Below are 19,405 nucleotides of genomic sequence, written 5' to 3'. Positions count from 1 at the left end.
ATAATCCTATCTACTAAGGAGGCAGAGATCTAAGAATCATGGCTCAAAATCAACCCAAGCAGGAAAGCCTGAGACTCTTATCTCCAATTATCCACCAAAAATCCAGAAGTGAAGCTTTGGCTCAAGAAGTAGAACTCTAGCCTTGAGCACAAAAGCTCAGTGAGAGCCTAGGCCCTGAGTTCGGGCCTGGGACTGGTATACACACGTACACACAAATACATCCACATACAAAAGGTTATTAAATACCTACTTTCAATTGATCTAGATCTGTTAGATTTTGCAACTTAGATTGCAAAATATATGTCTGCATACATATGTATGTGTGTATATATGTATAAATATATGAGTCTATGTAGCCCAGATTGGCCTCTGATTTGTAATCCATCCACCTGAGTGCTGGTATTAAAAATATGTGACATCACTCTCAACACATACACACACATTTCAACATAATGGTTTAATGAAATCTTTATCTATAAATTAGGGGAAAATAAATTTGTCAGAGCAAACTAAGTATTTGGAAATAAAAGGTTGAGCAATTGGAAGCACATTATATCATAAGGATCTTCACCTGTGTGGCTGGTCTCCAGCCACATAAATCACCTCGCTCAGTGTATGACATGTAGAGTACAACATTCAATAAGCTGACATTAGAATTGATCATCAATGAAGAATTACAGGTCCAGAACTCTATCTGAAGCCTTTATATCAAGTTTTTCCAACAGTTTGATGTACTTATTTTATGGCTAACCTTGACCCAAGTTATTATTCATGGACTTTACTTTTTGGCATTTAAAACTTTGATAGTCTCTGTAATTCTAACAACCTGGTTTCACATAGGTATAGAGATAAATTGAAAAGACTGAAAATACAGAAATGAACCCAAGTGCAACAATAAGTTTTCTACATGAAGACAATGGGTACAGCTCAGTTGTAGAGTACCCTTCTAACATGCACACGGCCATGGGTTAGATTCCAGTATTCACAAATAAATAGATAAATAGTGGAGATGCCTAATGGTTCTTCCTCTACAAGTATTTGTTTTGCTCCATAATGTATACGACTAGCAAGTACAGTCCTAAACTTTAGTGGACATGCTATGTAACAATATAGCTATCATATTAACTTTTTTAAAATTTGAAAAAATTTTAATTTTTTTACCTAACCCAGTGGTTTTAGATTAAGTACTGTGAACTATTTATATTTGAATGTAAAAAAAAAAGCTTCTTTTATCCATTCAACACATACTGTTTGGTGCTAAAGAAAAAATAAGCCATAGTCTCTTACCTGGAAGAGTTGAGGCAATTGAGTGTGGCAATTGAGTTATATCCTACTCAGGATTTGAGTTTGTGGGGGAGAAGGGGAATGAGAAAGCACCCTTGAGATGGGCACTGGTGGTACCTGTAATCCTAGCTACTCAGGAAGCTGAGATCTGAGGATCAAAGTTTGAAGCCAGCCTGGGCAGGAAAAGTTTGTGAGACTCTTATCTCCAATTAACCACCAGAAAATGGGGAGTGGCACTGTGGCTCAAAGTGGTAGAGGCCTAGCCTTGAACAAAAAAGCTCAGGGAGAGCACCCAGGCCCTGAGTTCAAGCCTCATGACTGACAAAAAAAAGAAAAGAAAAAGTACCCTTAAAAAATCTTTTAACTTGCCCATCAACTATATATAGTTTTATATATAAAACTCTGCATAAGGGGCTGGGAAGGTGGCTCAGTGGTAGAGTGCTTGCCTTGCATGCAAGAGGCCCTGGGTTCGATTCCTCAGCACAACATACACAGAAAAAGCTGGAAGTAGCACTGAGGCTCAAGTGGTAGAGTGCCAGCCTTGAGATGAAGAGCTGAGGGACAGCGCCCAGGCCTAGAGTTCAGGCCCCATGACTGACAAAAAAACAAAAAAAACTCTGCATAATAACAGTGGATAAATCTGTAACACTGTAACTACACAGTAGAGTATCTAATAATATACATGCAAGTTCATCTCATACATAATATGTCTCTAAACACTGCAATCAGATGGTGGGATGAAGTTCTACCAGAAACAAGAGATCAAGTAAAGTACCAGATTTACATTCTGGAATGCGGCAGGACTCTGCTGAATTCTAACTAATGAAGGAGAAATAGTGAAGTATAGCTGTAACAGGGTCCATTTTTCCAGAAAGATTTTTATAAACATGATATTGGCAAAGAGATGAATAGAAAACCTAAGATATAAGATTAACTTCATTAAGTCTGACTGTTGTGTGGGGTTATATAGCATGTCTATGGAAACAAGTTCATTAATAGGAATGGAGTGATAATTGATCCTGATGAAGATCAGAGTACCCCGTAGTTCCAGGCCACACTTGGTTAGAGATGTGTTTGGATGGTGGGGTTTAACCATCAGTACTTTTTATTAAGGTTTCCATGGTGATTTTGATACCCTGTCAATTGAAATCTTCCATTCTACTGAATTCACTTTGACCTGTGATCTTTTTTTTAAGAATACACTATTGACAAATAGCATATTTGTGGACCTTTTCTGTCTTCTCCTTCCTTACTGGGTTAATTTAAAACTTTTTATATAAAAATCCTTCCTATAAAACTCCTTCTATAAATCCTACAATACTGCGGTCTCTGCCTGCATCTCCCTTACTTTTTTCAAAGTGACTTCTACTTATTTCAAAATGTGATAATTCTACTTTGATAAATATTACAGGCAATAAGGTATGAAAATACTGTTCCATAACTAGAAATATAGATGCTATGTTTTTTGACAATAAAGAATATTCCCAAGGCATATTTTCCTTTTCTACATACAATACACAACTTAATAAAGTAAAAGAGGTGCCATTCAATTTGCTGAAGACATATAAGCAATTAGGAGAACCTGTAGTAACTAACATGCTTTTATCTTGATTCTGTTATTCTTATTTTTAATTTTGTAGCTTTTGAACTGTTTTTATTAAATACTGAATCCACATAAAATGTCAAAAAATGATTTTTCTTTTTGTCCCATCTTTACTGGAGGTGTCAATGAACAGTAAAGCCCTAAATGCAAGAAGCAGAAAGAAGGAATTACATCATCAGTTCTGATTTGTAACTGCAGTGTTGAATGTAGGCCACAAGGAATCCCAAAACTGCTCCACAGAGTTGTCTACATCCAGGTTTTATAGTTTCTCTACAACGAGTCAACAGCAAAACTTTCATATCTAAGAGGAAATGAACTCTACCACAGATGAGTACTTAACAAACAACCCAACCCACAACCCCATTTATGAACTAAGCATTTAACTCACCAGTTCGATACGCCAATAACCTGGCCTGAACCATGCAGTGCCTTGCAATTTCTTGTGGCAAACTTCGATTGCGAGTTTCATTAATCTGTTCTGGATTGCTACAGTAAAATCCGAAGTGTTTAAAGTTGGGCACACTGGAAGCTACTGTGGCCAAAAGTAGGATAAGGTCTTTCATGGTTTGCCTTAGATTGCTAAAGTATGGGTTTTCACAGAGGTTCTCCAGACCTATAGTCATCAGAATTTGCTTATGCATTTCTTCACTTGAAACCAAAAATACCATTTCATATTCTTTTATTCTTTCTTGTTTACATTCAGAATAAAAGTCAATGTTAGCATCTGGCATTGTTTTTGTAATTTTTTGAATAAAGTCACATTTGTAAGAAGTCTCCTCTACAAACTGCACCATACAACACACTAAAGGTTGGAGTAAGACACACACATGGGCCCGACTGTTAGACTTCAGTCTTTCCACAGCTTTCGCATCTAATTTTGCATCTTCAGAACTAGATGCTTCACTAAGCAAACTTATTTCTGGATCAGCAGGCCAATAAGAAATCCGATTAACTCCAGCTGAAACACAAAAACATGAAAGGTATTACCTGACACATGCTGATAATTCTGTGTTACTACAGTAGATCAAGAGGCTCCCATATAATAAATGTCTATGACTAAACCCCTTACCATATAAGCTGAGGAATGGCAAATAATTACCTACCCAAAGCCCACCCATTGCTAGTTTTTATAGAGCTCACAGGTTAAATACCATTTTTACATCTTTAATTAACTGACAAAAATCAAGAGTATTTCAGATAACATGAAATTATGAAAAATAAAAATTTATTGGAACACCACCCTAATTCATTTACATAGTCTTTGGCTGCCTTTGCATGGACAAGTGAATATAGCTTCACAGATACCAATATGGCCTGGAAGACATGAAATACTTTCTGGCATTTTCAAGAAAAAAATTAAGCACGCTGTTTAAGAGAACCCAGGATGGAAGGCATCTGCAAAATTGCTGATGCTGCCAAGTGTGGTACCACATTTCAGCTCTGGGACTCCATGGCACCACAGCTGCCTTTAAAAAGGCTACAATCAAGCCAGGCACTAGTGGCTCACACTTGTAATCCTAGCTACTGAGGCGGCTATAAAACAGATGATTGCAATTCAAAGATAGCCCATACAGAAAAGTTCAAGATACTCCATCTCCAAAATAGCCAGCAAAACACACACACACACAGACACACAGACACAGACACACACACACACACACACACACAGAATGGCTCAAGAACACTATCTGAGCAAGCAAGTTGACCAAGTGCCAGGTCCTGAGTTCAAACCTGGGTACCAGCAAAAAAAAAAAAAAAAAGGAAAAACAACAACAAAAATAAAAATCATGCTACAGCTGAAACCTGATAACGTTTAGTTTTGTGTCTGAAACTAATCTAGGCATTTTTAAATGTTCATGCTTCACTGAGCAACGGTGGCTCACTCCTACAACCACAGCCAACTCAGGAGGCTGTGATCTGGGATCCCGGTTCCAAGTCAGCCTAGGCAGAAAAATCCAAGAAACTCTCACCTCTAATCAGCAAAAGGCTAGAAACACAGGCATAGCTCAAGTGGTAGAATACCAGCCTTGAGTGAAAATAGCTAAGTGAAAGCATGAGATATGAGTTCAAGCCCCAGTTCCAGCACAAACTAATAAAATTAAAACATTCCTGTCTCTCAGAATTCTTCTGATAAGCATCCTAACAAAATATACTAAGGTGAGAAGAGAAAAAAAATCATGTATGTATCTTTAGCATGCATCATTCCTCAAAATATGAAAAAGACAATTTTAGATGACCAATATAGGGAAATAGTTAAATGAACCGTAGTGTGCCTCATCATTACCAAAACTTCCACAAAGAATTTATAACATGGAAAAATTCTTACAGGAGTCATGGTGAACAAAGGGAATAGTTTTTTTAAGCCCACTCCACTATAAAACAACACATGAAAGAAAACCTTTTCCTTCCTTCCTTCCTTTTCTTTCTTTCCTCCTTTCTGTCCCTCCCTCCCAACATCCCTCCCTTCTTTCCTTCCTTCCTTCCTTTTGTTGTTGTTGTTGTTGTTGCTGTCAGTTATGAGCTGTCAGGGCCTGGGTGCTGTCCCTGAGCTCTTTTGCTCAAGGCTAGCATTCTACCACTTTAAGCACAGCACTACTTCCAGTTTTCTGGTGGTTAACTGGACATAAGAGTCTCAAGGACTTTCCTGCCAGAGCTGGCTTTGAACTACAATCCTTAGATCTTAGCCTCCTAAGTAGCTAGGGTTTACAGAGCTAAGCCACTAGCACTAGGCTAAGAAAACATTTTTCAATAAATGTGACAAAATAAAGGTTAGTAATCAGTCTTTAATATATAGGTATGTGTGTGTGCATGTTGCTAAGAACTGAACCTAAAATCTCGTTGGGGAGGGTCTCAAATACCACTGAGCTACAGCCCCAACTCTTCCAGAAATGATTTTTTTTTTCTGTTGGTCATGGGGCTTGAACTCAGGGCCTGGATGGTTAACTGGAGATAAGAGTCTCAGGGACTTTCCTGCCCAAGCTGGCTTCAAACTTTGATCCTCAGATCTCAGCCTCTTGAATAGCTAGGATTACAGGTGTAAACTTCCTGTACCTGGCTATTAATGAAGTTTTCATATTAATAGACATTATTTTTTGTTAACAAAGTTCTTTATGGATACCTCTTTTTATGCACACAAAATACTAAAAAGATGTTCCCCTAGGGTTAGTAGTTGATTCCATCAATGTTCTTCACTGTTTTATCAACACATTCTTGTATGAAATTGGTTTCTTTCTTACTGGGAATGCATGAGGAACACAAGGCCTAGCAGTAAGATCTGGTATCACTGCCCTGTTTCAGGCCACAGCACTGGTGGCTTCCCTCACAACTGTTTTGGGTACCACTAGTGTGCATTTAGTACTACTGTGCAAATATGATTGACCACAGTGACCATCAGGAGTCTACACTTTGAGAACCATTTTGTTAAGTCTGTTTAATTGATTGTAAATACAGTAATTCAGCTGCAGCATAGGATCAATCATGCCCCTTGCTCAAGATAACTAAATGATATGTAAGCCTAATCTAGCACAGTAATATTCTTTATATGCTTAGCTAATACCAAAAAGAACACATTTCCATTGTGGGCTCCTCCTGACTTTCTATACTTCCTTCTCCATCTGGCAGTGCCTACATACATCAAGTAGCACTCAATCACCTCACTCCTCACCGTCCTAATTTGGTCCTGAGGCAAGTTACAAACTCTGCTCTCAGCCCAGGCAGCTGTCTTTTATTCATTCTTCAGATCAGTCAATCAATGTTTGGTTTTTCACATGCTTTCCTTCTGTATCAATGTCATTGTCTATAACCTATTTTATAGCCTGTCTAATACAACTAGTAAAACTCCTAATCTCTCATTTGTCCCTATTTGAACAATAAAATGAGTCTTCTGCAACCTACTCAAAAATTGTCCCCTTTGTACAATAAAGACAATAAAAAATAGAGTATAAAAATGTTAATAGCCTATTCAGAAATACCTATGTTATACTGTTTGAGAGGCTATGTCTGGAATATGAAATCTCTAGAAAGTTGCAGTTTCTTTGTGATCTGGTATTAGTCTATAATTTGCTGAGGATTATTAGCTAATTAGCAGACAGAGCTGAGACCACAACCCACTCTTACAATGTGTCAAACATTCTTCAAATCATCTCTGTAGAATTTAGGCAGTTTGTTCCTGTTTGCTCTCAGATAAATCCTCTAAGTCCCAACAAAGCCTTAGCTGCACTTACCATTTACAATCATCTTCAAACAAGCAGAACATGGTTTTCTGGAAAAATAAAGATCACAGTTTTTCAGCGCTGACCCATGTTTGATAAGAGCAATTTGCCCAGCATGTAAGTCTTCACTAGAACAATGCAGACCAACGATTTTCATGTTTTTCACCACCACAAGACCAGTTTTCTTCACCTAGGTTAAAATACAAAATAACGTTATTAATTATAAAATCCCATAATTATATGTATTCATAAAATGAAAGCTGTACAAAAGCAGATTTCTCTTTAGCTTGGAAAGAAATTTCTCAAAGTTTCATGTTGACTTTAAAACAGAAATTTTCAAAACCAAAGCCCTACAAATCAATTAAGTGGATAATTATCACTGAATTAGAGAAAAATGAACACATTTTAATAAAGGGCAAGAGTCAAGCTAGTCTGAAATGGCTTTCTGAAAGATCTGCAGAGGATGAAAGGCAGAATGAAAGCAGAGATCATCTTAAATTCTAAAACTAATACATCCTACTCTGGCCTTGAACTTGCTGTGCAGTCCAGGTTGGCCCTGAACTTGCAATTTTCCTGCTTCAGCCTCTTTAAGTGTTTGGGATTGTAGCTATGTACTCTGATACCTGACTTGAAAATATTTTTTTAAACTGACTACAATAAATACTACTCTCAGCATCCTTCTAAACACTGGATGTACAATTTTCAGCAATATATGGCAGTCTAGACTAATATAATTAAGTCCCCTCTACTATGAATATGTAAGTAAGTTTCAGAAGCAAAAAGGGAAAAAAATATCCTCAGGTATAGACAGGACGAAAGAACTCAAGCTGGGGCAGTAAGCTCCTCTGAAATATTCCAGGAAAGACTGGTCTGCCCCAAGTTAAGCACTGCAGACTGGACGCTGCCTGAGGCGCTAAAGAGTGCTCCAGGATATCTTTGAGTAAAGGCTTTCTGATACCTTGAACCTAAAGTATAGTGACTTATAGAAATATTAATTTAAAAGAGCTGGTATAATGATATTAATGTTAGATGAAACAGACTAAGGTATGCCTGGGGCTAGTGGCTCATGTCTGTAATCTTAGCCACTCAGGAGGTTGAAATCTGAAGATTATGGTTTCAAGCTATCCTATACACAGGAAGGTCCAAGAGATTCTTATCTCCAATTAATCACCAAAAAGACAGAAGTGAAGCTGAGGCTCACGCTGTAGAGCACCAGCCTTGAGAGTAAAAGCTATGGGACAGCATCCAGGCCCTGAGTTCAAAACCCAGTACCAGTACTCCCTCCCTCCAAAAAAAAAAGAAAGAAAGAAAATATAATTTTCATTGTGCTTTGACTAAAATATCAAGTTTGAGATCAAGTTTGGAGAAGGACTTTTTTTCCATCCCAAACTTAAAATGAAATAAAAGACTAAGTTGCAATCTGTGTTGTTTCTTCCACTTACTGCAACTCCCAGAAGACAATCTTTTCAGTGAACCACTGCTCTGGATCTTGATTTTGCTGCACTTCACTAACATCTTGGCAAGTCGTCTATGTAATCCTAGTCACAGAGTTGTACATTAAAACATGGGCAAAAGAGGACAGTCTGTTTTGTATAAGAACTAGTATACTTACTTAAATGGTGATGCACTATTTTTTTCCTTTGTGTTTCTCACAATGAAAACATCAAAATATTCTGAGGCAAATTATTTCCATATTCTTGCTGAACGTTTTAGAGACTCACTCTTAGAACTAATAAGGAAATCTCATTGAAAAGGTACACAGGAGCATCATCAAGGTAACTTTTTTCAAAATATATTTACTTTCTATTTCACACCCAAAGAATTATGGTCTATAAAAAACTCAGAAGATAAAGGTAATAAGGAAATGTGATGTATTATCACAACAAAGTTTATCTTCTAGGTCTGACCTTTGCTTTTATCTTACTTACCAACCAATATGTTGTTAGCCTGTTACCATTTCATGGATACTAGCAGAAGACATGAAACTCCTGAGTCAGAGATGATGAACTTTCTTATGCATAGCACAGTAGTAAACACATCATGTTTGTGATAGTTTCCTGTCCTTATGTCCCATGGGAGGTAATGTAGCTGGGCTCACATGGATGACTGGACACAGACAGCGTTTTATAGCAGTATATTTATAAGCCAATCAATCTCCCAGAGGGAGACATTATCTCACCCTCAATCTTCCAAGTTGCTTTCTACAAACAACCCTTCAGTAATGGCCCAGTTTAGGGTCTAGTAGTCTTGCCATATCTGCCAAGTTGTGTACTCATGTGACAGAACATGCAAAGGTGTTTTTCAACACACCTAATTAAGGTGTCAAGAGTTGTACTAGAAAAAAAATTTTTAAGCAAGAAGTAGGAAAACATCATAGAATTATCTCATTTGTTAAAATAAGCAAACAAGAGACACACAGGTTTGTAAATGGACAAAAGTCTTAAAGGAGAAGAAACTCCTTTAGAAATAGGAATGAATGATGTGAGTGTTAAAAGGTCTTTTATACTATTTCATACTATTCTTTTTGTTTTGTTATATATTATGTATGTCTTTCTTTTCATTATAAATCACCTGTTTTTTATCAGCAGATACTCTATTCACCTCTTCATGATCTCCCAAAGGTCCACGCTTTTCCTCTTCATTTTTCTAATAAAAATTAAGAATAAAGGAAAAAATTATTAATATAATTAGTTCCACATTTCTGTACTTAAAAGCTGTCAAAAACCGGGCACTGGTGGCTCATACGTATAATCCTAACTACTCAGGAGGCTAAAATCTGAGGATCGTGGTTCAAAGCCAGACTGGGCAGGAAAGTTTGTGAGACTTATCTCCAATTAACTACCAAAAGACTGGAAGTGGCGCTGTGGCTCAGGTGGTAGAGCACTTGCCTTAAGCTGAAGAGCTCAGGGACAGCATCCAGGTCCAGAGTTCATGCCCTATAACTGACCAAAAAAAAAAAACCTCATAAAAATAAAAATTTAAATATCCAATTATAAAAGTATAGGTTCATCAATACAACTGACAAGACATTTATTAAATAATAGAAAAAATCCACATAATACATAGCACATGCCACGCACAAGAGATTTAAAATATTAGTTTACTCATTGTTTACAAAAACTTCATGAAATCATCTGGTGATATAGCTCATAAGTAGAAGGTTGCCTAATACATATGGGGCCCTGAATTTGACCCCAGAACTTGGAGGTGAAGGTGGGGAAGGAACCACATGGTATGAATTAGATAAGGAAGCTAACTTAAAAAGATTAAATGACTCACTCAAAGTTACACAACCAGTAAGAGCCAGAGCCAGGAGTTGTAGCCAGGCTACAAAATTACTTCCTATTCTTCAAACTGCTGTTCCAATATTTGTGATAAGATTCTTTTTTCTTTTCAGTCTTTGTTTTCTTATGTTAAGTGAAAAAGGTGGAGTCCAGAATTAAGTGATCTCAATAAGGATCTCAAAATGAAAATTATGAAGATATGAAAATTAAGAAGAGTGAGGTAAGGAATGGGTAGGGGAGGGATAGGTGAGAATATTGAAAGGGGTGACATTGATCAAGATAAATTGTATTCATAAACTGCTTTTAGTAACTCATAAAAATACTTTTAAACAGATAAAAGGCTAGTGAAAGTGTCATAAACAGTACTTCTAATACATATACCTATCAGATTCTTTTTTTTCCCTTTGGGAAGTTCTTTTTTTTTTATTTTATTTTATTTGTGAAGATACTGTACAGAGGGGTTACAATTACATGGGCAGGATAATGCGTACATTTCTTACCAAGCATTGCAGCCGCCTCCTTTTGTTTACCCTTCACATCCCTTCCCAGCCTCCCCCCTCCCCCCAAATCCCAATCCTTCTCCTTCCCCCCTTCCTCCCCCATACCTATCAGATTCTATCTTGCATCATCTGTGAATACTTTGTTTAGCAAAAGCAGAATATTTTTTTCATCAGATCACTGGGCTCAAATTTTTATTCTCTCAAACTTTTTGTCTAAACATATACAGACAATTTTATAGATATATGTATTGATATGTAGGTATATACATAGGTCTATACAGAAATCTATGAACATTTGCACATCATTTAATTTAGATAACATTTATGATTCTATGCTAGTTCACATATGGCAAATGTTAATAAATGTAGAAGTAGCTTTGGCAGTGGGTGATATCTAAAGGCAAATTTTTAAGTCATTATCTGGCAGTTTAAAGTAAAAACCAGGATATCTACTTAATCAAATAAAACAGGGTTCCAGTACTAGATGACTTGATATAATAGGATGGGCAACAGGAGATGGCCTAGAACCCAATAGAAACCACCCCTTGGCGCTCTGAACATAGCTGCCAGTTAGACTCCTGTGAACTGTTTAAGATACGTACAAGGTCTTACTTCTTATGTGCCTAATATCAGTAAATTTGTCCAAAACCTTAAGTTAGACAGTATGTCTAGTCAATATCAAATTTGGCAAAAAGAGTAGACAGGGGTTACCGGGGGAACATATGTTGCTCATCTCTGTTTTTTTTAAATTTAATTTTATTGTAAAGATGCTGTACAGAGGGGTTACAGCTACATGAGTAAGGTAATGAGTACATTTCTTGTCAAGCATTGTTAGCCCCTCAGTTGCTTTTCTCCTGCTAACCCTTCCTTCCCCCACCTTCCCTACTCAGTCCTTCAAGTTGTAAAGTTCATTTCCAACAGAGTGTCTTGTGAATATCATTGTTGCAATGGGTCATTCTGTGTCCTTATTTCAGCATTTTGTTATTCGTCTTCTCCAGAATAAATAATTTGTGTGAAGGGAAGTAGTTTAGTAGTAGAGCACTTGCCTAGCATGCTCAAGGCCCTGGGTTTGAGAACTAGGATCCCAAGAGAGAGAAAAAAAAAAACCCTAAAAACTAAAGAATTTAAGTGAAACAATATTATTAAGGAAATTTTTTATTCTTAGTAGATCTCAACCCTATGAAGACTAAATGTAATTATCAGCCGGGTGCCAGTGGCTCATGCCTATAATTCCAGTTATTCAGGAGGATGAGATCTGAGGATCACAGTTCAAAGCCAGCCTGGAGATTCTTATCTCCAACCACTAAAAAGCTGAAAATGGAGTTGTGGCTCAAATTGTAGAGTGCTAACCTCAAGCAAAACAAAACCTCAGGGATAGTGCCCAGGTCCTGATTTCAGCCCCAGGACCAGCACAAAAAGAAAAACTAATGTTTTAAGAAATGTACTTCTTTAAGTATAAACACAATTGGAAACATATGCCATATATGAACTCCACATGTATTCCTATTGTTTAATTAAAAGTTATCAACCTATCTACTCTGGAACAGTACAACAATGTCAAATACAAAATTACTATGATCAAGCAGGACACTGTGGTTCATACCTGTACTTCTATATACTTGAGGCTGAGATCTAAGAATTGAAGTTCAAAGCCTGGGACAGAAAAGTCCTTGAGACTCTTATCTCCAATTAGCCACCAAAAAGCTAAAAGTGGAGCTCAAGTGGAGGAGCATTTGAGTAAAACAGCCAAGTGAAAGCTTGAGGCCCTGAATTCAAGCCCCAGCAATGCACACTTGCGCATACACACATACACACAATGTGTTATGATCACAACTACCTGTAAAATTATGTAAGTATATTATTTGGTATAAAAAGGAAACCATATTATGGTTTTGTATGCCTTTCCACAATATCATTGGTCTTACTCCTTTGCAATGGTCAAGAGATCAGAACTAACGAAATTAAACTTTACTCCAACTGGTAACCTACAGATAATGATGTTCTAAGTATTTGGCAAATTTGCTTTTGTACAATTTGAAATACATTTTCTATAATAAAAGTCAGTTAAATTCTCAAACTAACATACAAAAACCTATTTAACTCAAAAGATCACAGGCTAGAGTAATCTGGAATATGCTCTAGTCCAAGTGTAGAAATGCAAGTGTAGGTCTAGGGTTTGATGACTGTGGCGACATGGCTGTGGAACTATAGCTGGGAAAACACTAACGCAGTGACTGCATGGGAGTAAGATCAGGAAATAAGAGGAACAATCTTTCCTATATCCCATTAAACCTATTTCCATGTTGGCTGTCATTCCAAACCATGGACTGTGTTTTTATGAATACTTTTTAATTCATTTCTATGCCTGTTTTAACTTTTAAGAGATATAAGTAGATATGGATGAATTAACTTCTAAACAAAATTCCAAATAAAATATCTGAAACCAAACCAATTTCTTTCACTGAAAACACTTCATTGGTACATGTCAGATGAAGGACTTACATGGCAGGAAAACTGAGATTGATGAATTCAGGAAAGATGGAAAACTGACAGACTGAAAATACAAACTTCATCTCCTGAAAAGGAGTGTCTGGAAAGGAATGTCTCTGAGACTTTTTTCTAATTTACCAAAAAAATGCCTACAGTGAAGCTATAGCTCAAGTTTTTGGTGCCAGCCTTGAGCAAAAAACCTAAGGAACAGAACCCAAGCCTCAAGTTCAAGCTCCAGAAATGGCACATGGGCACACAAACAAGTACACACATGAAAACGCACACACAAACACAAAAGATGCAAAGGTGTATAAAACCTTGTTACTAATGAGGTTTTATAACTCTGATATTCACTAGCACTTCTAATCAAAATATTAACTGAAAGTTTTATCTCAGTTATTTTCTCAGGATACACTGTTTTCTCTATAAAGTGGGGAGAGCGTATTAGGTGAGTGTTGAGAAATTGAGAATACCAATATATAACATTTTAATTTGTGTTTCAGTGTGTGTGTGTGTGTGTGTGCGCACGCGCATGCATGTGCTGGTCCTGATACTTAACTAAAGGCCCAGGAGCTGTGCCTTAGTTTTTTTGCTCAAGTGGCAGGCTACCATTTGATCCACATTTCCATTTTTGGCTTTTTGGTGGTTAAAGAGTCCAGGCACTTTTCTGCCTGGGCTGGCTTTGAACTGTGACCATCAGATCTCAACCTCCAGAGTAGCTAGAATTACAGGTGTGAGCCATTAGCATCTGGCCTCAGTGTTTCACTAAAGCATACCACATCAAGATTGGGAAAGAAAAGTAATAAAAGAGGTATCATTTTATCATGAGTTCCTTTGCTTACTGTTACAAGCCCTAAATGCAATCCATACAGGATAAGTCTTAACTCCTTTGCAAGAAATGTAATGTCTTTTAAGAAATTATTTCCATTTTTCAAAGTTATTTGTAATCTCATTCCTCCTCCCAACTTCATCCTTGGACACAGGTTTATAAACTGTTTCACCCCTCTAAGCTTAGTCATGTAGCATCTCAGTGCAAATCCTACCTTCCCTGTGAATCCTCCTTTCTCCTCTCCTTTAGAGCTTGGCCTTCAACACTGTTAGCTTCTCTATTAACTTGGTTCTACCATTTATCTAAATATGAACTAATTATTTAAATACCTGCTTTTTTCTCCCCATTAGAAAATAAGGGCCTTATCTTTACTTCTTTTTATTTCCAGTGCCAACTGCACAATCTAAACCATAGGAAAAAAAAAAAAAGCACCCAAAACAAAAAAATACAAGTAGGCATGAATGATATCTTAAGAATAATGTAGGGCCTTAAGAATTTGTCTTTCTGGGAAAAAAAAAAAAGTGGAGAGCAAACTTTTAGTACAAAAAAAGACAATCACAATGTTATAAAAAAAAATTAAAAAATCTTCACTAGGGAAATGGAGGCAAGAAAGCTTCGAATTTGAGGCCTATCTGAGCTGAGAGACCCTGTCTCAAAACAAAAAATCCTAATCCTTAAAAAAGATCATAAGGAAAGTATGAAAATGGGCAATCCTTTACCCCTCTGAAGTGTTTTCAGAATGATATTTTCCATAGTATGACTTTGGCCCCTAATAAAACTAATTAAACTACTAATCCAAATGGTGAGAACCTGATACTCAATCATGGAGGAAAATAATAAGAACCAATACCATGTTGCAAGAAGGGCATAAGAAAATATGTGAAATCTTCTTACAATACTATCTTTTATGATTATTCTTTAAAAATATTGTATTAGTCCTGGGTCTTGAACTCAGAGTCTGGGCACTCAGGGCCTGGGTGTTAGACTTGTACTCAAGACTTGGTAGACCTATGCTATTATCTAAGGTACAGCTCCATTTCTGACTTTATTTGGGTGGTTAAATGGAGGTAAGTCTCACTGACTTTTTCTTGCTTGGGGTAGATTCAGGCTAAGATCATCAAAAATCAATGTCCTGAGTAGCTGAGATGATAGGCTGGGCCATCAGTGCCCAGTGACTATTCTTACTGTACATTCCTAGATGGCTTTTGCATGCTAGACCATAAAGGCTAGTTCTCAAATCTTAAGGCTTGCCAAGTTTGGTTTTAAGTGTAACTGCCAACTGGAGCAACAAAGCCAAATCTTAGATCGTTTCTTTTTGAAGGGTAAAACTGTCTATGAAAACAAATTATACCTGAGATTTTTCCCTTTGGCCTTCTACTCCTGGGAAGAGCTCCATCCAGAGACTGAGCAGAGTAAAAAGGTTGACTTTAGAAAGCCTTGGTGTTTGACCTACAAAAGAGAGGGCAAGCGCTTCAGAATTTCCCTGATGATGAAAAGAAAAACTAAGCTCAAAGCCACTTGCGAGCTGCAACCATAGCAGGGGAAAAAAGGGAAAATAAATTAGGGGACAGGAGAATCACAGCTTGGTTACAACCTCACTGTCAGCGACCTTCTGAGGACCCTTCCCAAGCCCTTTTTCTTTTACTTCTCCCGACAGAAAATAATAATAATTAATAATAATAATCATCGATTACACTCAGCTAGGGAAACAATCTAAAGCTGGGGGAAATCCTAGCCTCTGATGTGGTATGTAATACGCTTTTTTTTTTTGATGGAGGAGGGGGGGCTGTGATGAGGAAGGAATTGTAAAGCAGTCGACCTGTAGAAAAAGGTCACGTGAGGCTGGTTTGGAATTCAAGGTGAAAGCGCGATGCGGGGGGTCAGGGTCTTTAGCTCCCCTCACCCCATCCCAGTTCTAGATTCCGCGACCTACAAGGTAGGGCGTAACCTCAAATGCTAGGGTGGGCAGCCAGGATCGCGCCCGGGGACGTGGAGTAGCGACGCAAAGGCGAATGGGAGGAGAGGGAGACACCTGGGCCTAGAGAACGGCCGGATGCTTTGGCAGGTCCCGGACACTCACCGGTCATGCTGCCAGTCTGGGTGCTGACTGACCGCCCGGTCCCCGCGCTCTCCAGATTTTGCATCTGCCCAGCTTCTTTCATACCAAGCCTCGCTGCCCCTGCTGCCCAGGAAGCCTCTCCCGGTCAGTCATGATCTTGACCTAGCGGGCTACGCTCTCGCCTCCGCCCGGCAGCTGACCAGCGCCAACGGGGCGCAGACAGAGGACGTCTCACGACCGGGACAGCCGCTTCCGGGCGCCTCTCGTGACGTCAGAGGCGGGCGTGGCGTCGTGGGCGTGGCCGGTGCTGGCTGCGGCTCTGGAGCGACGATCACCGGCCGTTGGTATTAACTGGTTTCCCTCCTTTGACCTTGTCGGAAATAAGGTCACTTGAGGATTTCTTGGGGCAGGTCCCAGGGTGAGCAGACCCGTGAGGAGATAGATGGCTGTTGGGTTGAGAATTTTGTTCATGGAGTCCAGGATCACGGTTGAAGTTTCAAGAGAACCAGAGCCGGGCACCCGTGGCTCACGCCTATAATTCTAGCCACTCATGAGGCCGAAACAGTGATCATGGGTCAAAACCAGCCTGGACAGCAAACTCCGTGAGACTAGTCTCCAATTAACTACTAACAAGCTGAAGTGGAGCTGTAGCTCAAGCAGGAGAGCGCTAGCCTTGAGAGAAAACTAAAAAACAAACAAAGCTCAAGGACAACTCCCAGGGCCTGAGTTCATGCCCCAAGATCAACACACACACCAGATTAGTCTACTAAATGGCTTTAAAACAAATAGCTCTTTATATCAAGTGAGCCTGGATGTTAGCTAGACAACCTAAATGCAGAAGCTCAGCACACAAGTCACTTATCAGTGAAGTCATCTTGGTCTCAGTTCCTTGTGTGCAACAAACAACCTATGAATCTCAGGGACTGCCCCACAAAGGCTTATTTCTGGCTCACATTACACTCTTGCTGCTCTGTCCCTGTGGACTGTTTCTGGGATGCAGGTAAAGGAGCAGCTTCTGTCCTTCCTCATTTTTTCCTCTCACTTCCTGTGTCTGTGAATAATCCCCTGGGCTTCCCAAGCCTTCTGCCACTGTCAGAGCTGCTTCTGCCTAAATGGGAACCAAGGGAAGAGAGGGTGTTGAGTATTCAGAAGGTGGGGTAGGAAAAAAAGAGAAAACAGAAGGTAGGAAAGAGGGAAGAAAAGAGGAAGGGGGTTGGAGTGGTGTTCATGACAATTTTTCATGAAGACTAAATGATTCCAAGTAGCATAAGTTCTGGCAAAGAATAGGTGCTCAAGATTATTCACTATTGTCCCCTTCCTTCACTCATTCATTTGCTTATTCTTTAAGGATAGTCCAACCCTGCTTCTTTTATTCTAGGTCCAGATAGGTGGGGATGTTAGTTCTAAGAGTAAGCTTGTTTGGATAGAATCCTCTTGCCATGAAACAAGCTGGTACTCTGTGTAGTTGATCACAAAAGTGCTGGGTCTTCTTTGCTGTTAGACTGGAGGTGTCTGACAGAGGCTGCATACTTGGCTTGTATAAGAAACATGACCCACAGTCAAATTTGTTCTCACACTGACCAATGACTGTGTCTTAGAGCCTGTGTAATGGAGATAGGTGGCCACAGGACTGATAGGGACTACTAATACCAGCCCATATATAGGGACAGGAGATTAACCTGAATATTGTCATTCCAAGCAAAGAGGTGGTCCAAACATCACTCTGAATCCAGAAATTTAGATTTCCTAAACGATCTCAGAAGCAGTTCCTGGCAGTGCTTTACCCAAGGAGGGACAGAGGCTTGAAATGAAATCCAGATGCCCTGTAGGACATGATTGCTTTGAAGTGGAAGATGTTGTTGCATAAGAGAAATGTTGGTTGCTCAGGTTTGCCACATGTTGTCCCAATGTTGTCCTGAGAAAGAACACTTGGTGCCACGGAGATTCACGTGCTGCTGAGTAAGAATGTTCAGGGAGCCCTAGGGATGCCACTGCTTAGAAGTGGGGAGGCTGGGTGAGCTCATGTCCCCCTATTTACCAAGGTTCCTGCTCCTTCCGCAGGCTGCATGAAGGGATGGATGCAGATGGGCCTAGGTAGCAGTCAGTATACAAGCTTCAAGAGTGTGTGTCCTTCTGGACTGTCACCTGGGTTCAGTTATTTCTGAATAAATATCCCTAACAACATTCTCTAGTTAGACATATTAAAATAAATAGAAGGATGAGCCAGGCATGGGGATGAATACCTGTAATCACAGCACTGGAGAGGTTGAATCAGTAGGGCTGTGAGTTCAGTGCCAACCTGGGCTACACAGTGAGACAAATATATATATATATATATATATATATGTATATGTATGTATATATATATATATATATGGAAATGAAATTAACCCAACACAAAGGATTAAGATAAAGGCAAGGCCAGGCACCTGTGGCACACGCCTGTAATCATAGCTGAGGAGGCTGAGATCTGAGGATCACGGTTCAAAGCCAGCCCGGGCAGAAAAGTCCATTAGACTCTTATCTCCAATTAACCACAAGAAAACCAGAAGTGGTGCTGTGGCTCAAGCAGTAGAGCGCTCACCTTGAGCTAAAAAGCGCAGGGATAGCGCCCAAGCCCAGAGTTCAAGCCCAATGACTGACCAAAAAAAAAAAAAAAAAGATAAAGGCAAGGATATAATAGAAAAAATAGAGAGCTAGCAATGATGGAATATCTAGTGTTTCCATATACCTTATGTAACAACAATAGTAATAATGATAATACTATCTTACATCAGTAAGCATTTGTGTTCAGGTGCTGTCCTTGGGACCTTCTATAATTTCACTTACTTTCCAACAAATATGCTGGCTATCATTATTGCTTCTACATATAGGAATTCACTCAAGTAAGTGACTTGTTCAAACAAAGCTTGGAAGGTGTGAATATGTCATATATCTACATATATATATATTTTTTTTGGGGGGTCCGGTCGTGGGCCTGAATCTGGGCCTGGGCACTGTCCCTCAGCTCTTCAGCTCAAGGCTAGCACTCTACCACTTGAGCCACAGCACCACTTCTGGCTTTTTTCATATGTGGTGCTGAGGAATCGAACCCAGGGCCTCGAGCATGCAAGGCAAGTGCTCTACCACTGAGCCACCTTCCCAG

At 39.0% G+C, this 19,405-nt stretch overlaps 1 protein-coding gene across 4 annotated transcripts in view; it reads right to left on the bottom strand.

Moving 5' to 3' along the window:
- Cdadc1 (cytidine and dCMP deaminase domain containing 1) overlaps nt 1-16,484 on the bottom strand; it is a 30,762-nt gene extending 14,278 nt beyond the window's left edge. For 2 of the 4 annotated variants that reach the window (XM_013010643.1, XM_013010650.1), the window contains exons 1-5: nt 16,282-16,484; nt 15,553-15,650; nt 9,670-9,744; nt 7,111-7,288; nt 3,276-3,845 (exon numbers count right to left, since the gene is read on the bottom strand). In XM_013010643.1, coding sequence (XP_012866097.1) covers nt 3,276-3,845; nt 7,111-7,288; nt 9,670-9,744; nt 15,553-15,650; nt 16,282-16,363 — 1,003 coding nt within the window. In that variant the 5' untranslated portion in view covers nt 16,364-16,484. Of the gene's footprint in view, nt 1-3,275; nt 3,846-7,110; nt 7,289-8,540; nt 8,637-9,669; nt 9,745-15,552; nt 15,651-16,281 lie in introns of all 4 variants that reach the window. The other 2 variants (XM_013010665.1, XM_013010657.1) reach the window with 2 other exon arrangements.
- Nucleotides 16,485-19,405: the final 2,921 nt, after the last annotated feature.

This window comes from Dipodomys ordii, unplaced genomic scaffold, assembly GCF_000151885.1.
Source record: "Dipodomys ordii isolate 6190 unplaced genomic scaffold, Dord_2.0 Scaffold1, whole genome shotgun sequence".
NCBI lineage: Eukaryota > Metazoa > Chordata > Mammalia > Rodentia > Heteromyidae > Dipodomys > Dipodomys ordii.
The sequence above is the reverse complement of the archived record's forward strand: the minus strand, read 5'-3'. Positions and strand labels throughout refer to the sequence as shown.